Source organism: Anolis sagrei, chromosome 1 (genome assembly GCF_037176765.1).
Source record: "Anolis sagrei isolate rAnoSag1 chromosome 1, rAnoSag1.mat, whole genome shotgun sequence".
Taxonomy (NCBI): domain Eukaryota; kingdom Metazoa; phylum Chordata; class Lepidosauria; order Squamata; family Dactyloidae; genus Anolis; species Anolis sagrei.
The window spans coordinates 219,616,011-219,629,913 of NC_090021.1; the positions used below are offsets into that span (position 1 = coordinate 219,616,011).

At 39.0% G+C, this 13,903-nt stretch overlaps 1 protein-coding gene across 8 annotated transcripts in view; it reads right to left on the minus strand.

The window, feature by feature from the left end:
• The window catches only part of KALRN (kalirin RhoGEF kinase), a 607,994-nt gene that overhangs the window by 188,173 nt on the left and 405,918 nt on the right, over positions 1-13,903 (minus strand). For all 8 annotated transcript variants that reach the window (XM_067473328.1, XM_067473327.1, XM_060774943.2 and 5 more), the window contains exons 14-15: positions 11,922-12,117; positions 9,639-9,805 (exon numbers count right to left, since the gene is read on the minus strand). In XM_067473328.1, the coding sequence (XP_067329429.1) occupies positions 9,639-9,805; positions 11,922-12,117 (363 nt within the window). The remainder of the gene's footprint in view (positions 1-9,638; positions 9,806-11,921; positions 12,118-13,903) is intronic.

A 13,903-nucleotide genomic window follows, 5' to 3' on the forward strand; every position in this document is an offset into this window, starting at 1 on the left:
AGTTGACATTAGATGAAAACAAAAAGATGCATCTATTGCACCTAAACGGTAAGAAACAAAATAAAATGAAATATTCTGTTTGGTTCAGCAGTTGGGTTAACCTTTTTCATTTTCTGGAATCTCCCTTTCAACAGTACGTGGTATTGTGGTGAAGAAAGGACCCTTGAGATTCTAAAGCACATTATGGAGCTTTCATCCTTCAACCAAAATACTGAAATATCAGACTGGTGCTTTGTGCACGATATAAAAGCATGTACTGTACAATTAACTGGAACAAATGAATGACCATGATGGCTCGCCATGATCTAATCTGGGAATTTTGCAACAGGCACTTTCCTATTTAACACTGTTATCCCAGGAAGCCGACATGCCTGAGAATTTTAGAAGACTGACTGATTTTCCCATGGCACAGACAAAGTTTACCCTGTGGGGTTGGAAGTCACCTAGCAGTAAATGTGATCATATGTTATTTATATAGCACTATTGGCGCACATAGAATTTTCTAGCAGAAACAAAGCAAAATAGGAGCTCTGTCCCAAAAGACCTAACAGACTATAAAGAACAAAGGCCACAGAGCAGCCGCATGAGGGGAGGAAGATGGCTCCATGCTGACAGTCATTTTCCCTTATCACATATGGCACAGATTTCCCAGCTTATATGTTACTTCCATACACAACTACAATAATACATTGCTATATCATCTTTTAAAAAAGCCTCTGATGGTGCAATGGGTAAAACCTGTGCTGGCAGGACTTAAGACTGACAGGTCAAATCTGGGGAGAGCATGTATGAGCTCCCTCTGTCAGCTCCAGCTCCCCATGCGGGGACATGAGAGAAGCCTCACACAAGGATGGTAAAACATCAAAACATTCAGGTGTCCCTTGGGCAACGTCCTTGCAGATGGCCAATTCCCTCACACCAGAAGCGACTTGCAGTTTCTCCAGTCATTCCTGACACCAAAACATCAACAAAAAACAAAAAAAACCCTTTAAATACATTTTTGTAGAAAATGCTGCTGGGGCAATGAACACTGGGGAACCTTGAAAGCAAACAGAATTACTTAGGACACATCTACACTGAACACTTAAGGGCTTTCTTTCACATGCTTATGTGGGTCCTTGTTGTTTAGCCACTGCAGTTTGAAGCTACCTCGATATAGACGGGGTTTTGTGGAAGGGAAGGGAAAGGGGGAAAAGTAGTTTCTTTCAACAAAACTGATGGTTTCCCAGATTTGTTCTGCATATGAGACTGGTGGCTACTGGGCTGGAGAGAGCAGGATGCAGTGATCAACAATTAAAAAATAGAAAGGAAAGAGAATAAGCTAAAAGAATCCTTTGCTTAACAGAATGTCATCTGGGTCCTTTTAAAAAGGCAAGAAAAGAAAAACCAGTAAGCATAGCAACTATGATATTCCTGATACATTTGGCCTGTTTGGATGTGCCCTGTGTCTAGGCAGTTTCTTGCTCTGTCAAACAGCACTATTTTATGTGCAGTACAATCACCATATCAGAGGGACTGATATCCACAGTTTACTTTATCCATGTCCAACAAAATAGGTCCTCTCTAAGCATGTTTTAGTTCCTCCTGTGTGACTCTACACTTTTCATGTGCCAGATGTTCTTCATCTTAATAAGGTTCACTTTTGCTGCAATTTTACATGTCCATGCACAATCCAGGAGCATATCCTGTGTGGATACAGAGATCATGCTGTAATTTCTGATTTCCCTCATTCCATCCAGTTAGTTTGTTTCAGAACAAAGAAATAATAACCAACATCACCACTATTCCATTATTATGGGAGACACAGTACAACTAATCAATACCAAGCATATAGAATGTGCTTGGTCAAATTGTCAGCTCCTTCATGATCAATACTTTTTCTGACTGCTTTTTACTGACTTAAACAGACACAAAGAGTAAATGAAGAGTGAAAAGGATTACAGTAAATCATCATGGAGAGCCTTTAGTTTTAGAACTCAGTGACAGATCTGAGAATCAATCTGAAATCATTAAATGAAGCCTGTGATAATTTGGTAACTCAGAGCTTAAGGGTCAAGATGTAAATCAGCAGGGATGGAAAATTCACCTATGCTTAATTTCTTGATTTACACTGATAACCTCTTTGATAAGCAAGATTCCTCTCACAAAACCCTTAAACTGTTCCATACAACCAGATGGTCTGGATTTGTAACATAAATTGCTAATTAGTATGGCAGTAGCTAACAACCTATAGGAGATGACAGTGCACAGATCATGGAAGGGAAATATCCCTTCAGTTTAAACCTAATTTGATTCACAAACTGTTTTAATAGTCCAAAAAAGTAACATTCTTTTGGTCTGGGACTTCCTCAGCTTTAACAGGCATTTCCTCACCTAGCTCTGCACCAATTAAACTGATAAATTACGCTATTTATTTCCTATACCATGCCACAAGATCACAACAAGTAAATTTAACCTCGAAAATACATGCTCAAATACAATCCTTCTCTTCCCCCTTTCTGTCCTGACAGCCAGGTGATAGGAGCATGGGTGAGAGAAGGGCCTCAGAAAAATGGAAAAGGTGTGCGCTTTTTGCTTTTCTGAATTTAAAATGTTGGCAATATTTTAAAGGCAAAATATTTCTTCAAAATCCTGAGCCCTGTTTTTTTTTTTTTTTTAAAAAAAAACAACATTGTAAATTGCATTTATGAATAAAGTATACTTAATCCATAAAAAACAGCAGCACTAACCGGAGAGGAGACCATTATTTTTTATTCTCCTTATCCATCTGTTCTTTTCTATCTCTGTGTTGTGGTGATAGCCAAAGTGGATAAAATTCTGGGCGCATGAGAGGAAATTTGGGTGGTAAATGTTCTGGAGTTGTTGTTATTTAAATTCTCAGTTTCTCTTTCACATATTCAGGAAACATTAATTACTCTTACATCTTCTTGGAAATTTAATACATGTTCTATTTTGCAAAGCGCTTTATAAGTGAAATTTGTTAAGCCGACCAATGGATAACTGTAGCTGTGCTGATCACTATCAAAGGGAAGAGAATTTAAGCTACTACAATTAGAAAACGTTAGAGTAATCTCCCGAGAAGCAAAAGAGTCGGGATTAACCTCATTCCAACAACAGATCTTACTTTTTTCAATTTTTAAAAGAGTTTCCATGGGTCATGTTTACTGTTATAAATGTAGTCAAGCAGGCCCGTAGCCAGGATTTCAATTCGGGGGGGGGGGGGCTGAGTTTTTTTCAGGGGGGGATTTCGGGGGGGCGGGGCGGGCTGAGTTTCATGGGGGGGGGGGGCTGAGTCTGAGTGAAAGAGGGTCTAGCCTAGCAAACCTTTTATATCATTACCCCAATACCCCCATGAATATGGTATATATTGAGTATGGTGATCAAATCATGATATGAATAAACATAACAGTTTAAATAATGCACCAGGAAGGGCTTTTCGCAAACTACCATGAGAATTTAGGGGGGGGGGGGCTGAAGCCCCTCAAGCCCCCCCCCCCCCCCGGCTACATGCCTGTAGTCAAGAGTATATAAAAGTGCAGACTTCTCACTTTCATGGCCAGGAAAAGCAACCAGGTACAACAACTTACATTTCTATAATTAAGAGCGGGATTAAAACTCTCCCAGTGAAGGTGCAAGTGCTTCTAGGGCCTAGAACAGTGGTTCTCAACCTGTGGGTCCCCAGATGTTTTGGCCTTCAACTCCCAGAAATCCTAACAGCTGGTAAACTGGCTTCCACAGGTTGAGAACCATTGGCCTAGAAACATGTAAAGGCAGATTTAACTTATTGCTTCTCTATCATCCAGGCTTTCCAAACTCCTGACACTGCGGACAGAGTGTCTTCTTCTGTATTGCTGATGGATCCTTAGTCAGAATGTTTTTGGTTGGCCTAGGGTGCCCCTTATCCCTGGCAGAGGGGAGGGGTAGCACATTTTGGGAGTGGGTGGTGCAAGGATAAAATGTTCTCCAAATGTTTTGTTTCCTACCTTTCTGCCAACTCTTCTTTTTAACTTAGGGGATTATAACACGAGGCATGCAAATGGCAATTACAGCAAAATAACAGCGGGACTTGTTCCGTGGAGTCATTCTCCTTCTGTTCTGGGCTTGAGTAGACAGTTATAACGCATTTATTCTACAAGAGGGGGTAATTATTAAAATGTTTATATTTCTAAAAGAAATCTTTCCAGAAAAGTGGCAGGAAAGGAATTATGTTATGTGATACATCCAAAGCAAAGATGCTGTTGTCCTGCTATAAGCGTGATTTGCTTCCTCACGTGATAAACTCCTAAAGTCATGAAGCAGCACAACTCTAGTTGATGTCTCTTTCTCATGTGGCTACTACTAACAGGCCACTAGCAACAGAAAGGGCATTCACATAGTAGTGTCTAGTCAAGAGTGTTATAGAGCTGAAGAAGCCTTGGGGAAAGAAACCCTCAAGAATGTCTTTCTCATACTAAGATTGGTTTTTGAAAAAACTTAAATACCTGTTTATGAAGTGTGAGTGAGGTTTGGAAAAGTCCTGGCATGTACTGCACTTTCCAAACATCAACTCATTTCTTCGACATTCAAGCCTAAGCAGTATACTATTGAAAAGAAAAGCTTTCCTAAACGAGACAAGGGCAAAACCCGCACAATTTCCAGGATTTCCAATTGCTATTATGTTAAAAAGCAACTATATGGAGGCATTATAGCCTCTTCAGAGTTTTTACTGCATCAGCAGAAGTTAAGTAGGGCTAGCACCAAGAACAGGTTGGTGGCAGCCCACTCTTCCTGTGCTCCTAGGAGCAAGGGCAATTTGGTAATGAGTTTAAGACCATTCATCATTTCAGATATCCTACAATGAAAGTGAAGCCCATTTGGATCTGGGTTGGAAGTGAAGAAGATGCCAAAATCAATATAGATTCCAATTTTACTAAGTGATTTTGATTATGACTCATCCCACAGGAAGCCAAATCCAGCCACTTTATGACAGGGCATTGATATATTTAAACCCAGTTCTTTCCAGGGAAAGTTATAGCTGAAATAATTCACAGGTTAATAATAAATTGACTTTTAAAGTATTCAGCTGAACAAATAAAATGAACTCTCAACATGGGTTTTGCTGAAAAGCACCCAAGTGCGAAGGTTCCCCAATAAAGCGACAGAAACTCTAATGAACCACAGCTGTTAACATCTCTCTTGCAGTAGTCAGAAAGTTCACTCCTAAAGCAATGGCACTTTGCTTTGTCTTTAAATTATATAGATGGTGAGAGAACACAATGGAAGTAGTATGACTCATTCACATCTATTAAAACAATAGCCTTCTCTTAAAATATGAAGGAATTTGTAGGAAATGTTACAGAGCAGATCATGTACTGGGAGAGTTCCTAAATCAAATCAAGAACAGGAAGATTCAAAATTAGTTACAGCCATAAGCAAACACGGCAGAACTTCATAAGTCTTTAATGTGCTCCACATGGGCTTCTGGACAGTTTGCAGATACTTTTCAACATAGGATCCTACAGGTAACACTGTTCCTGTTTTCCCAGCATTAAACATCTCAATTGTAGATATAGTCAGTTTCAAGTGTACATCTGCCTCCTTTCCTTTGAATCTTACTTTCTCTTCGATGATGTATCAGCACCATTAGTATGGATTATAGAGGGAAGCCTGGACATAATTACTACTCCATCTAGAATCTTTCTGGATGTATTTATTTATTTATTTTGTGTCAAAAACTTTGCATAAATAAATATAAAACAGATAAAATAGAGGAAGCACAAGTGGCCAAATAATTTTAGACCAAAAATGGCCAACAGCGACAGCATTGTCTGTAACTTTAAACTGTTCTTCCTCTGTGCATGAGGCAAGGCACTGTGGGCAAGCATAGAGATGCGGAGTTGTTTGGCTGCTCAACAGTCGCACAAGGTGGAGGATTCTTCTAGGTAGTAACATTTTGCCAGGTTGTCTTTTGATCTGCCCACTCCACTTCTGAGTCTGTTCAGGGACTTCCAAGTTGCCCATTCTTGGTTTGCCCCTGGAAGGAGACCCTCATGGGGGGCCATCCCATTGGGATTTCTTGGTTTAGCTGCCAGAGGGATACACTTGTTGTTGCTGGGGGAACATTAAGAGGAGTTGTGGTGCTCATGAAGCATTTCCTTGATTGAGTCTGCTGGTAGGAGGCGGACAGCCATGCAGTGGGTGGCTTTCACAGCGTTCAACCTTATTTCTCCCACAGTTAGCAACAACTTCCCATCACACATTGCGTGGGGGAGGGGGGGGGGTTATGCCAGATAGCTTATAGTCTATCAACAGGTGTAGGTTTGAGACATCTGTGATTATTCTACATGTTTTGTTCAGTGCTATATTCACCTGCTTTGCAAGGCCAGACTTGTGCCAAACAAGGCAGGCATACTTAGGTGTTGAGTAAGACAAAGCTAGAGCTGATGTTCATATTAATTTGGGTCTGCGCCCCATACACTGCAGTAAGTTTCCCCGGGATGTTATTGCATGCTTTGTGCTTGGTGTTCATACAGTGTTTCCTAAATGTTAGTGTTTGATCTAAGGTGACACCAAGATATTTAAGATGGGAACATCTGGATTAACATACACACACAATTTAGTGTCTGGCTCTCCTTTCTCTATTTGGCATGGTGATCAAATTCATTTGTAAAAGGAAAATCTCAGTCGTGAAGTTCTTATGGAAAGCAACATTCAGAAAACATATGATAGTGTAACACTGAGAAAGTTAGTTGACTGAAGATGTGACACAGTATTATGGGTGAGTAATGGGGAGTAAGAGTAAATACTGAGTTAAAGTTGGGCAAATGGGCAGTCCCACACGTCATTTCATTACCATGTACTGGATCTACTGAACTAACATTTTGATACTTGACTCTTGATCAATTCGCTACATTATTTAGCCCATACAGCAGTCAGTGTGAGCTGTATTTACAGTTATTTCATTTATTGTCCAGTTTATGTTCCAATTTGAGGGAATACGACATCTCACACCATAATCTTAAAAAAAAAAAAACTGTTTTGTCCTCCTGCCAGCAATATCTCCAGAATTAAATTCTAAACCTTTTTGATAATAATAATAATAATAATAATAATAATAATAATAATAAAACCTTTATATACCATCCATCTCCCCAAGGGGACTCCCAAGTAACATCACAAAAGTAAGGAACAAGATGTTAGTTTCCTAGACATTCATTGCATGCAAATAAAGCAGCCTATTAGAATGCAATGCACAAACACAGTATGTCTTCTCTACTTTTTGATTCAGGTATAGCAAATGTCTAATTCCGGAAAAAAAAGGTTTTACCACTGGCAACATGTTCCTAGTCTGTATATCCATGCAAGTGTTACTAACATTTGCATAAACAGTTGTAACTTCACAGCAGCTGTGGTCTTTTGACATTTCACAAAAGAAATACCCCCCAGTTAATGAATTCTTGTTCCACCACAGTGGTTTTGCTCACAATTGAAAAGAACATATTCTGCTATATATCTTGACCAAGCTTTGTGTTTCCTCTAAAAATAATTGAATTGTTTCAAATATTTTGTAAGATTTATCTGAACTTTATGCATCAAATCAGCAAGGTGTCTATAGTAATGAGGCTGAGCATCACTTCTAAATTATACTGCCCTAACAGTATAGCCTATGCTACCTTAAACTGGACAGCAGATGTATCTTTTTATTAGTAATAGTATTATCTGAGGAGAAACTATATGAAACTGGAAATGACAGTTTATCTGCCACTTCTATAAGTTAAGTGATGGATTCAAGGTTGGTTCATGAAAGCATGTGGATTAGAAAGCTTTAACCAGGCAGAGTTTCAGTCAACCCTGTTAAAAGGTAATGGGTGGAAGAAGAGAAGATGTCACTCCATGCAAAATGCAAGCAATGGCGAATTGGTGCAGAAGCTGCTGCATGCTAAGGACTATGAACAACACTAAAGATCCAAGCCTTTATCCCATTCCAAACCTCTTCTAGTTTATGAGACTTCATTTGTGAGACTGGAATAAATTAGTGTGTTGGCATACATTAATCTATTCTACATCAAAAGATGATCAGAAGCCAGGTTTTGTTTTTTCTTTTTTAAAAATGAAAGTTGAGGTTTTTATAATAACAGTTTCTGTAGTAGATATTAAATCCAATTAGCTTACACAATTGTCAAGACAATCTTACATAATTAACAAGGCAATCTACAGCTCTGGGTCTTTTGCTCTGGATATGTTATTTTTAAAAAGGCAGATTAACTTGAGCATTTATAGAAACTACATCCATAACATGTACTAAAAATATACCTTACTTTGCTGATTTATTTAACATTTGATTGATTTATTTAACATCGGAGCCCCCGGTGGCGCAGTGGGTTAAAGCACAGAGCTTGTTGACCGAAAGGTCACAGGTTCGATTCTGGGGAGCGGCGTGAGCTTTCGCGGTCAGCCCTAGCTTCTGCCAACCTAGCAGTTCGAAAACATGCAAATATGAGTAGATGAATAGGTACTGCTCCGGCAGAACGGTAATGGCACTCCATGTAGTCATGCCAGCCACTTGGCCTTGGAGGTGTCTATGGACAACGCCAGCTCTTCAGCTTAGAAATGGAGATGAGCACCACACCCCAGAGTCAGACATGACTGGACTTAATATCAGGGGACAACCTTAACCTTTACCTTTAACATTTGAAGATCAATTACCCTAAAAGTGCTTGCTACAAAGGCAGATTAACTTGAGCATTTTATGTTGGCTCATTTATGTTGGTTTCTAAAATCCTAAGCTTCAACCTGAAGTGAGTACCCTTGAGCTACACATGTGGTTTTTCAGATGGAGTGTTGGATTGACATAGTTTTATTTATTTATTTTGTGCCAAAAGCATTGCATAAATAAGTATAAAACTGATAAAATAAAGGAAGCACAAGTGGCTAAATAATTTTAGACCAAAAATGGCCAACCACATTGTTTGTAGCTTCAAAAAATTCTTCCTCTGTGCATGAAGCAGGGCATTGTGGGCAAGCATACAGATGCAGAGTTGTTTGTTCTGCTCCACAGTTGCCCAAGGTGGAGCATTGCTTTATTGACATAGTAATAACACCAATCTCAGGCTTGTATCTACAGGAACCATTTAAAAAAAATAATTGTGTTATATTTTATTTTGTTCATCAGTATCCACCAATGCATCAAGTCAACAATTGAGGATACCCATGATTTCTTTATCATCATTCAAAAAAGAGGAATAAACTGGCCTTTTCATTTTGTATGTGTTTTGTGCATATGGTGTCTTAAAACACAGTGGAATTAAACTAAAGTAAAGCAGCTACTTTGACCCCTGAATAAAACATCTTCAATTACCCTCACCAGCTCATGGCCTTCTGGAGCATTTGCAAGATATGTTGTTTTAAAATCTTGGAGGACACTTCTATTTGGAATATGAACAGAGCCCACACTAATGTGTAAGAGACCTTTCACACAAGGAGAAATCTTCAATTTTTTTCATTTACTCTGAGACCCAGGACCATATGAAGTTGATTCAAGCTTAGAGTGTGACAGATTTTGCATAGTGCAGACAAGCAGTTCAACAGCCTCCATGTGTAGCAGCAAGGTGTAACATTTCATTCCAAAAAAATCAGAGAGCGATAGTAAAAACACAGACCTGCTTGACCTCTGCCTGAAGATGCCGGAGCTGAAGGCACTGCTCCAACCGCTTGTGTGTCTGATCAGCATTGAGCTCCAGCTCATGCTGCTTCTCATGAAGGAATTCCAGTAGCTCTTGCACTTGTGTTGCTAGATCAATGTCCTTTTCACAGATTAGTTCAATGCCTGCAATGAAATAAATGTCCTCAGATAGAATAGTAGACAGTTCATGCTATGAAGATTACGAAGAATGACACAGGAAAGTGCTGTGGCCAACAAGTGATCAAAATTTTGAAATTTAATACAAAACCACCTAACATTTACATAATAAACTAATTCAGATGTCCGAAGTACTGAGAAGGCAATCTGGCAGATGCTGTAATGTGGTTTATTATATAGTTCCATGGCAATCAGTGACACTACATCACACAGTATCATGTAGGGTAAAATTCTTCAGAAATTTCTCTCTCAAATAAAGCAACATTTGGCACCAGAAACAACGTGCCTATGATGGAACTGTGCAGACCCATGTATGAATCATCCCTTAAAAGGCCACCGCTTCCTAGTCTGGGTTCCCACGGGTTAAAAGGGTTAACACTGAAAAGGCAGGTGCTACAAGGGAGTTAAAAATATTACAAGAACAGATCTGTACTTGGCCATGAGACAAGAGCAAGCAAAAAAGTGAGCGTGGCAGAGTAAACTGTTGACCAATTAAATTGGATTCAGGCCTGTTACTAAGAAATGATTTTGTAGAATATACGATAGAACATACAAGCTGTATGAAAGTATGATGCTATAGAAATATGGGTAACAGACTTTCTGTGGTTATGTGAAATCATGGATAACAGTGAGCCCTATTGAAATAAGGGATATTTGACCCCAGAATAACATAGAATTGTGCTGAAGGACCTATAAAAATGCCTAGAGATGACATGGAGAAATGAAACTCTGAATACCAGTCTCACAGAGACAAGGTAATACTGCATGATAACCTAGAAAGATATTTAGAAAAGCCTGTACTCAGAGAATACTTAATATTCTAATTGCATTAGAGTAGGCCAATCCATCAAATCAAAATATTAATTAGCAGTTACTTTCCCACCTTCAGTTAATTAAAACAAACAGGTAAAATAGCTCTGCCTTGTCCCCGTGAATGGCAGAAATGTGTCTTAAAGCGGCTACCCTGTGACACGTGACACAACAAAAAGGGCAAATCATTCATCACAGGGGATCACGGCCGCCCTTTGATATCCTAGGCTTTTTCCTGATTGCCACTGAGGAGTTACCGCAATCAGAAATACACCAGCCGTGTGTGTGATTGAAAATTGTGAATGCAGTCAGATCAAAGACATTCATGCTGGAAAAGTCCTGAGGATACAACACTATGTGCAAGCTAATTATAACAAATGTACAATGCCTGACATCTTGAAAGAACCTTGTTCCCAAAGGGGAGGTTAGATTTCCAGGCTCTGAATGTGAAGCTCAAGAATCATTCTACCTTATTTGGTAAGGAAAACATTGTTTTGTTTGGGCCAGGAAAGCCAATGAATTAGGCACTTTCACTTCCATGTGGTTTTCAGTTCAGCTGTTTACCAAACCACATATCCCAAGATGTCAGTGCTTTACCTTGCCACATTATTGAATTTCCTTGCACTTTGTGCAGCTTAAGTAACTGGGCGTGCATAAAGATTCCTCAAATATGTAGGATTTCCTTCTATATGTCCACTGTGATTTCAGTGTGATTAGATGGAGATGTCAACTCCATAAGCTCGCTGAGGTAATCTCAGGCAAAAGTCATATAAAAAGTAGGTCAGAAAAATCTTTAATGGAATTTGACTCTTAGATACTCATTTTAGTTTTTCTGTGTATGCTGATACGGCAAATTGTTATTCAGAGAGTCTGTCCCCATAGCTGATTGGCTCAACGGCATAAAAGGGGGATACTTGATTTTTTTTCAGCTCCTTGAGAATCTTTCTCATAGATGTGAAAGCATGGTAACCTGAGACTTAAAGGAAAGAAACAACTGGATATGAAAATAAATGAGTATTTTCCCCCATATTAATTCATCAGGTAGTAACCCTATCTGGATGGAAATGCTGAACCTCTTCTCTTGGCTATGCCCTCATTGTCTTCTGGTATGATTTGTTTTGTGAACATCTGGAATACTTGCATATATTTCTCTCTTGTCTTAGAAAAGATCATTAGTGTGGACAGAGAATCCAATTTTTATACTGATTTTTGTCAAAAGAAAAACAACCTTTTATTTGAGGTTTTATATGCCACAGAGTATTGTTCCACAAACCTGAAGCTTGGACTTCCATGATATATTGATGCAAATCTTGCCCTTGCTGGATGACCTCAAAGGTCATGTTGTTCATAGCCAACTTCCTCTCTGTGTGTCGCTGCAGACGTTGCTCTGCCAGAGTCAAGTCCTCAGTATTGAAATCATTCATTTGTCTTAGCAAGTCCTCATTCCAGGCATCTAATTCAGCTGTCACCTTCAAAGGAAAAACAAACAACACAGGATAAACAACACAGGGAAAACAAGCAACACTCAAAACTCTGGTGACCAAGAAAAAATATCTAAAAATTATTTTACAGTTACAATCTATAGCATAAATTTAACTTAAGGAGTCAGCATGGTGCAGTGCTTTGAACACTGGTCAATGGCTCTGGGAATTAGGGTTTGAATCTCTGCTAAGCCATGGAAACATCACTGGTTGACCTTGGGCAAGTCAAATTACTTAGGCTTCATATACATTGCCATATAATCTGAATACAGATTATCTGATTTGAACTGAATTATCTGGCTGAGTAGACTCATATAACCCAGTTCAAAGAAGATAATCTAGATTCAGAAACTAGATTATATGGTAGTGTAGATCTAGGTTCAGAGAAAGGCAAAGAGTTTGCTGAACAAATCTTGCTAAGAAAACCCAGTGATAGGTACACTTTAGAACTGCCATTAAGTTGGAGATAGCTTTAAAGCAGTGGTTCTCAACCTGTGGGCCCCCAGATGTTTTGGCCTTCAACTCCCAGCAATCCTAACAGCCGGTAAACTAGCTGGGATTTCTGGGAATTATAACACCTGGGGGCCCACAGGTTGAGAATCACTGCTTTAAAAGATACAACAACAGCAATTATTATTATTATTATTATTATTAGTAGTAGTAGTAGTAGTAGTAGTATCTTTACATATACGCCCCCGGTGGCGCAGTGGGTTAAACCCCTGTGCCAGCAGGACTGAAGACTGCCAGGTCACAGGTTCGAATCCGGGGAGAGGCGGATGAGCTTCCTCTATCAGCTCTAGCTCCTCATGCGGGGACATGAGAGAAGCCTCCCACAAGGATGATAAAAAAAAATCAAATCATCCAGGCGTCCCCTGGGCAACGTCCTTGCAGATGGCCAATTCTCTCACACCTGGAGTCACTCCTGACATGACAAAAAAAAAAAAAAATGGCCCGCCTTTCTCCTTGTGCGGACTCAAGACAGCTAACAATCCCATACTTTGGTTATAATTTAAAAGGTACAATACAAAAGTTTTTTTAAAAAAATAGTACAATGTGGACTAAGATAAAAACAGATTACAGTACAAGACATACACTTAAAATAATCTTTAAAACTCAAAGTCATCGCAACAATAAATTTAACTAATCATATAAGCCAGTGAGGTTTAGATGCAAGATTTTTATTGCATATTTTATTTCTTTAAATAGCTATAAAGTTTAAGCTATATAGTTAAGTCTTTGAGATAAGATCATCTTGAACTGAAGCTTATATGTAATTGAAGGAATCAAATAAATTAGAGTCTATTCAGCACATATAAAGTACAATATTAGCCTCTGTATGAGTGACTAGTGCTATGATTACTCAGACAAAGCTGCCCCGAGTTTCAAGTGTAAAAAACGAATGAAGGGGACAGGGAGATGTTTCTCTTCAGACTTTATTGTCTGTTCACTGCATGCTATTTCTCTTATCTGTACAGGCATTTTTACTGTTTTAAAAGCACAAATCAGCACACCTTTAAGGAGAGTCAATATTCTTGTGAACAGACATTGGCCTTCTTTAACTCTGCATGAAAGTCAAATGTCCATTTCTTTAACCTTTCTCCCCCAACCATTTTTTGCATCAATAGGGTCCTGACTATGTACAAAATCAGTCAATATGTATAATGCAAGAGCAGAATTCACTTTCATGTAAATTGATATATGCAAAAGAAACCCATTGAAAACACATTTTCTGATGTGCATTAGAACTGGATAAGAACTACATCTCGAATAGACC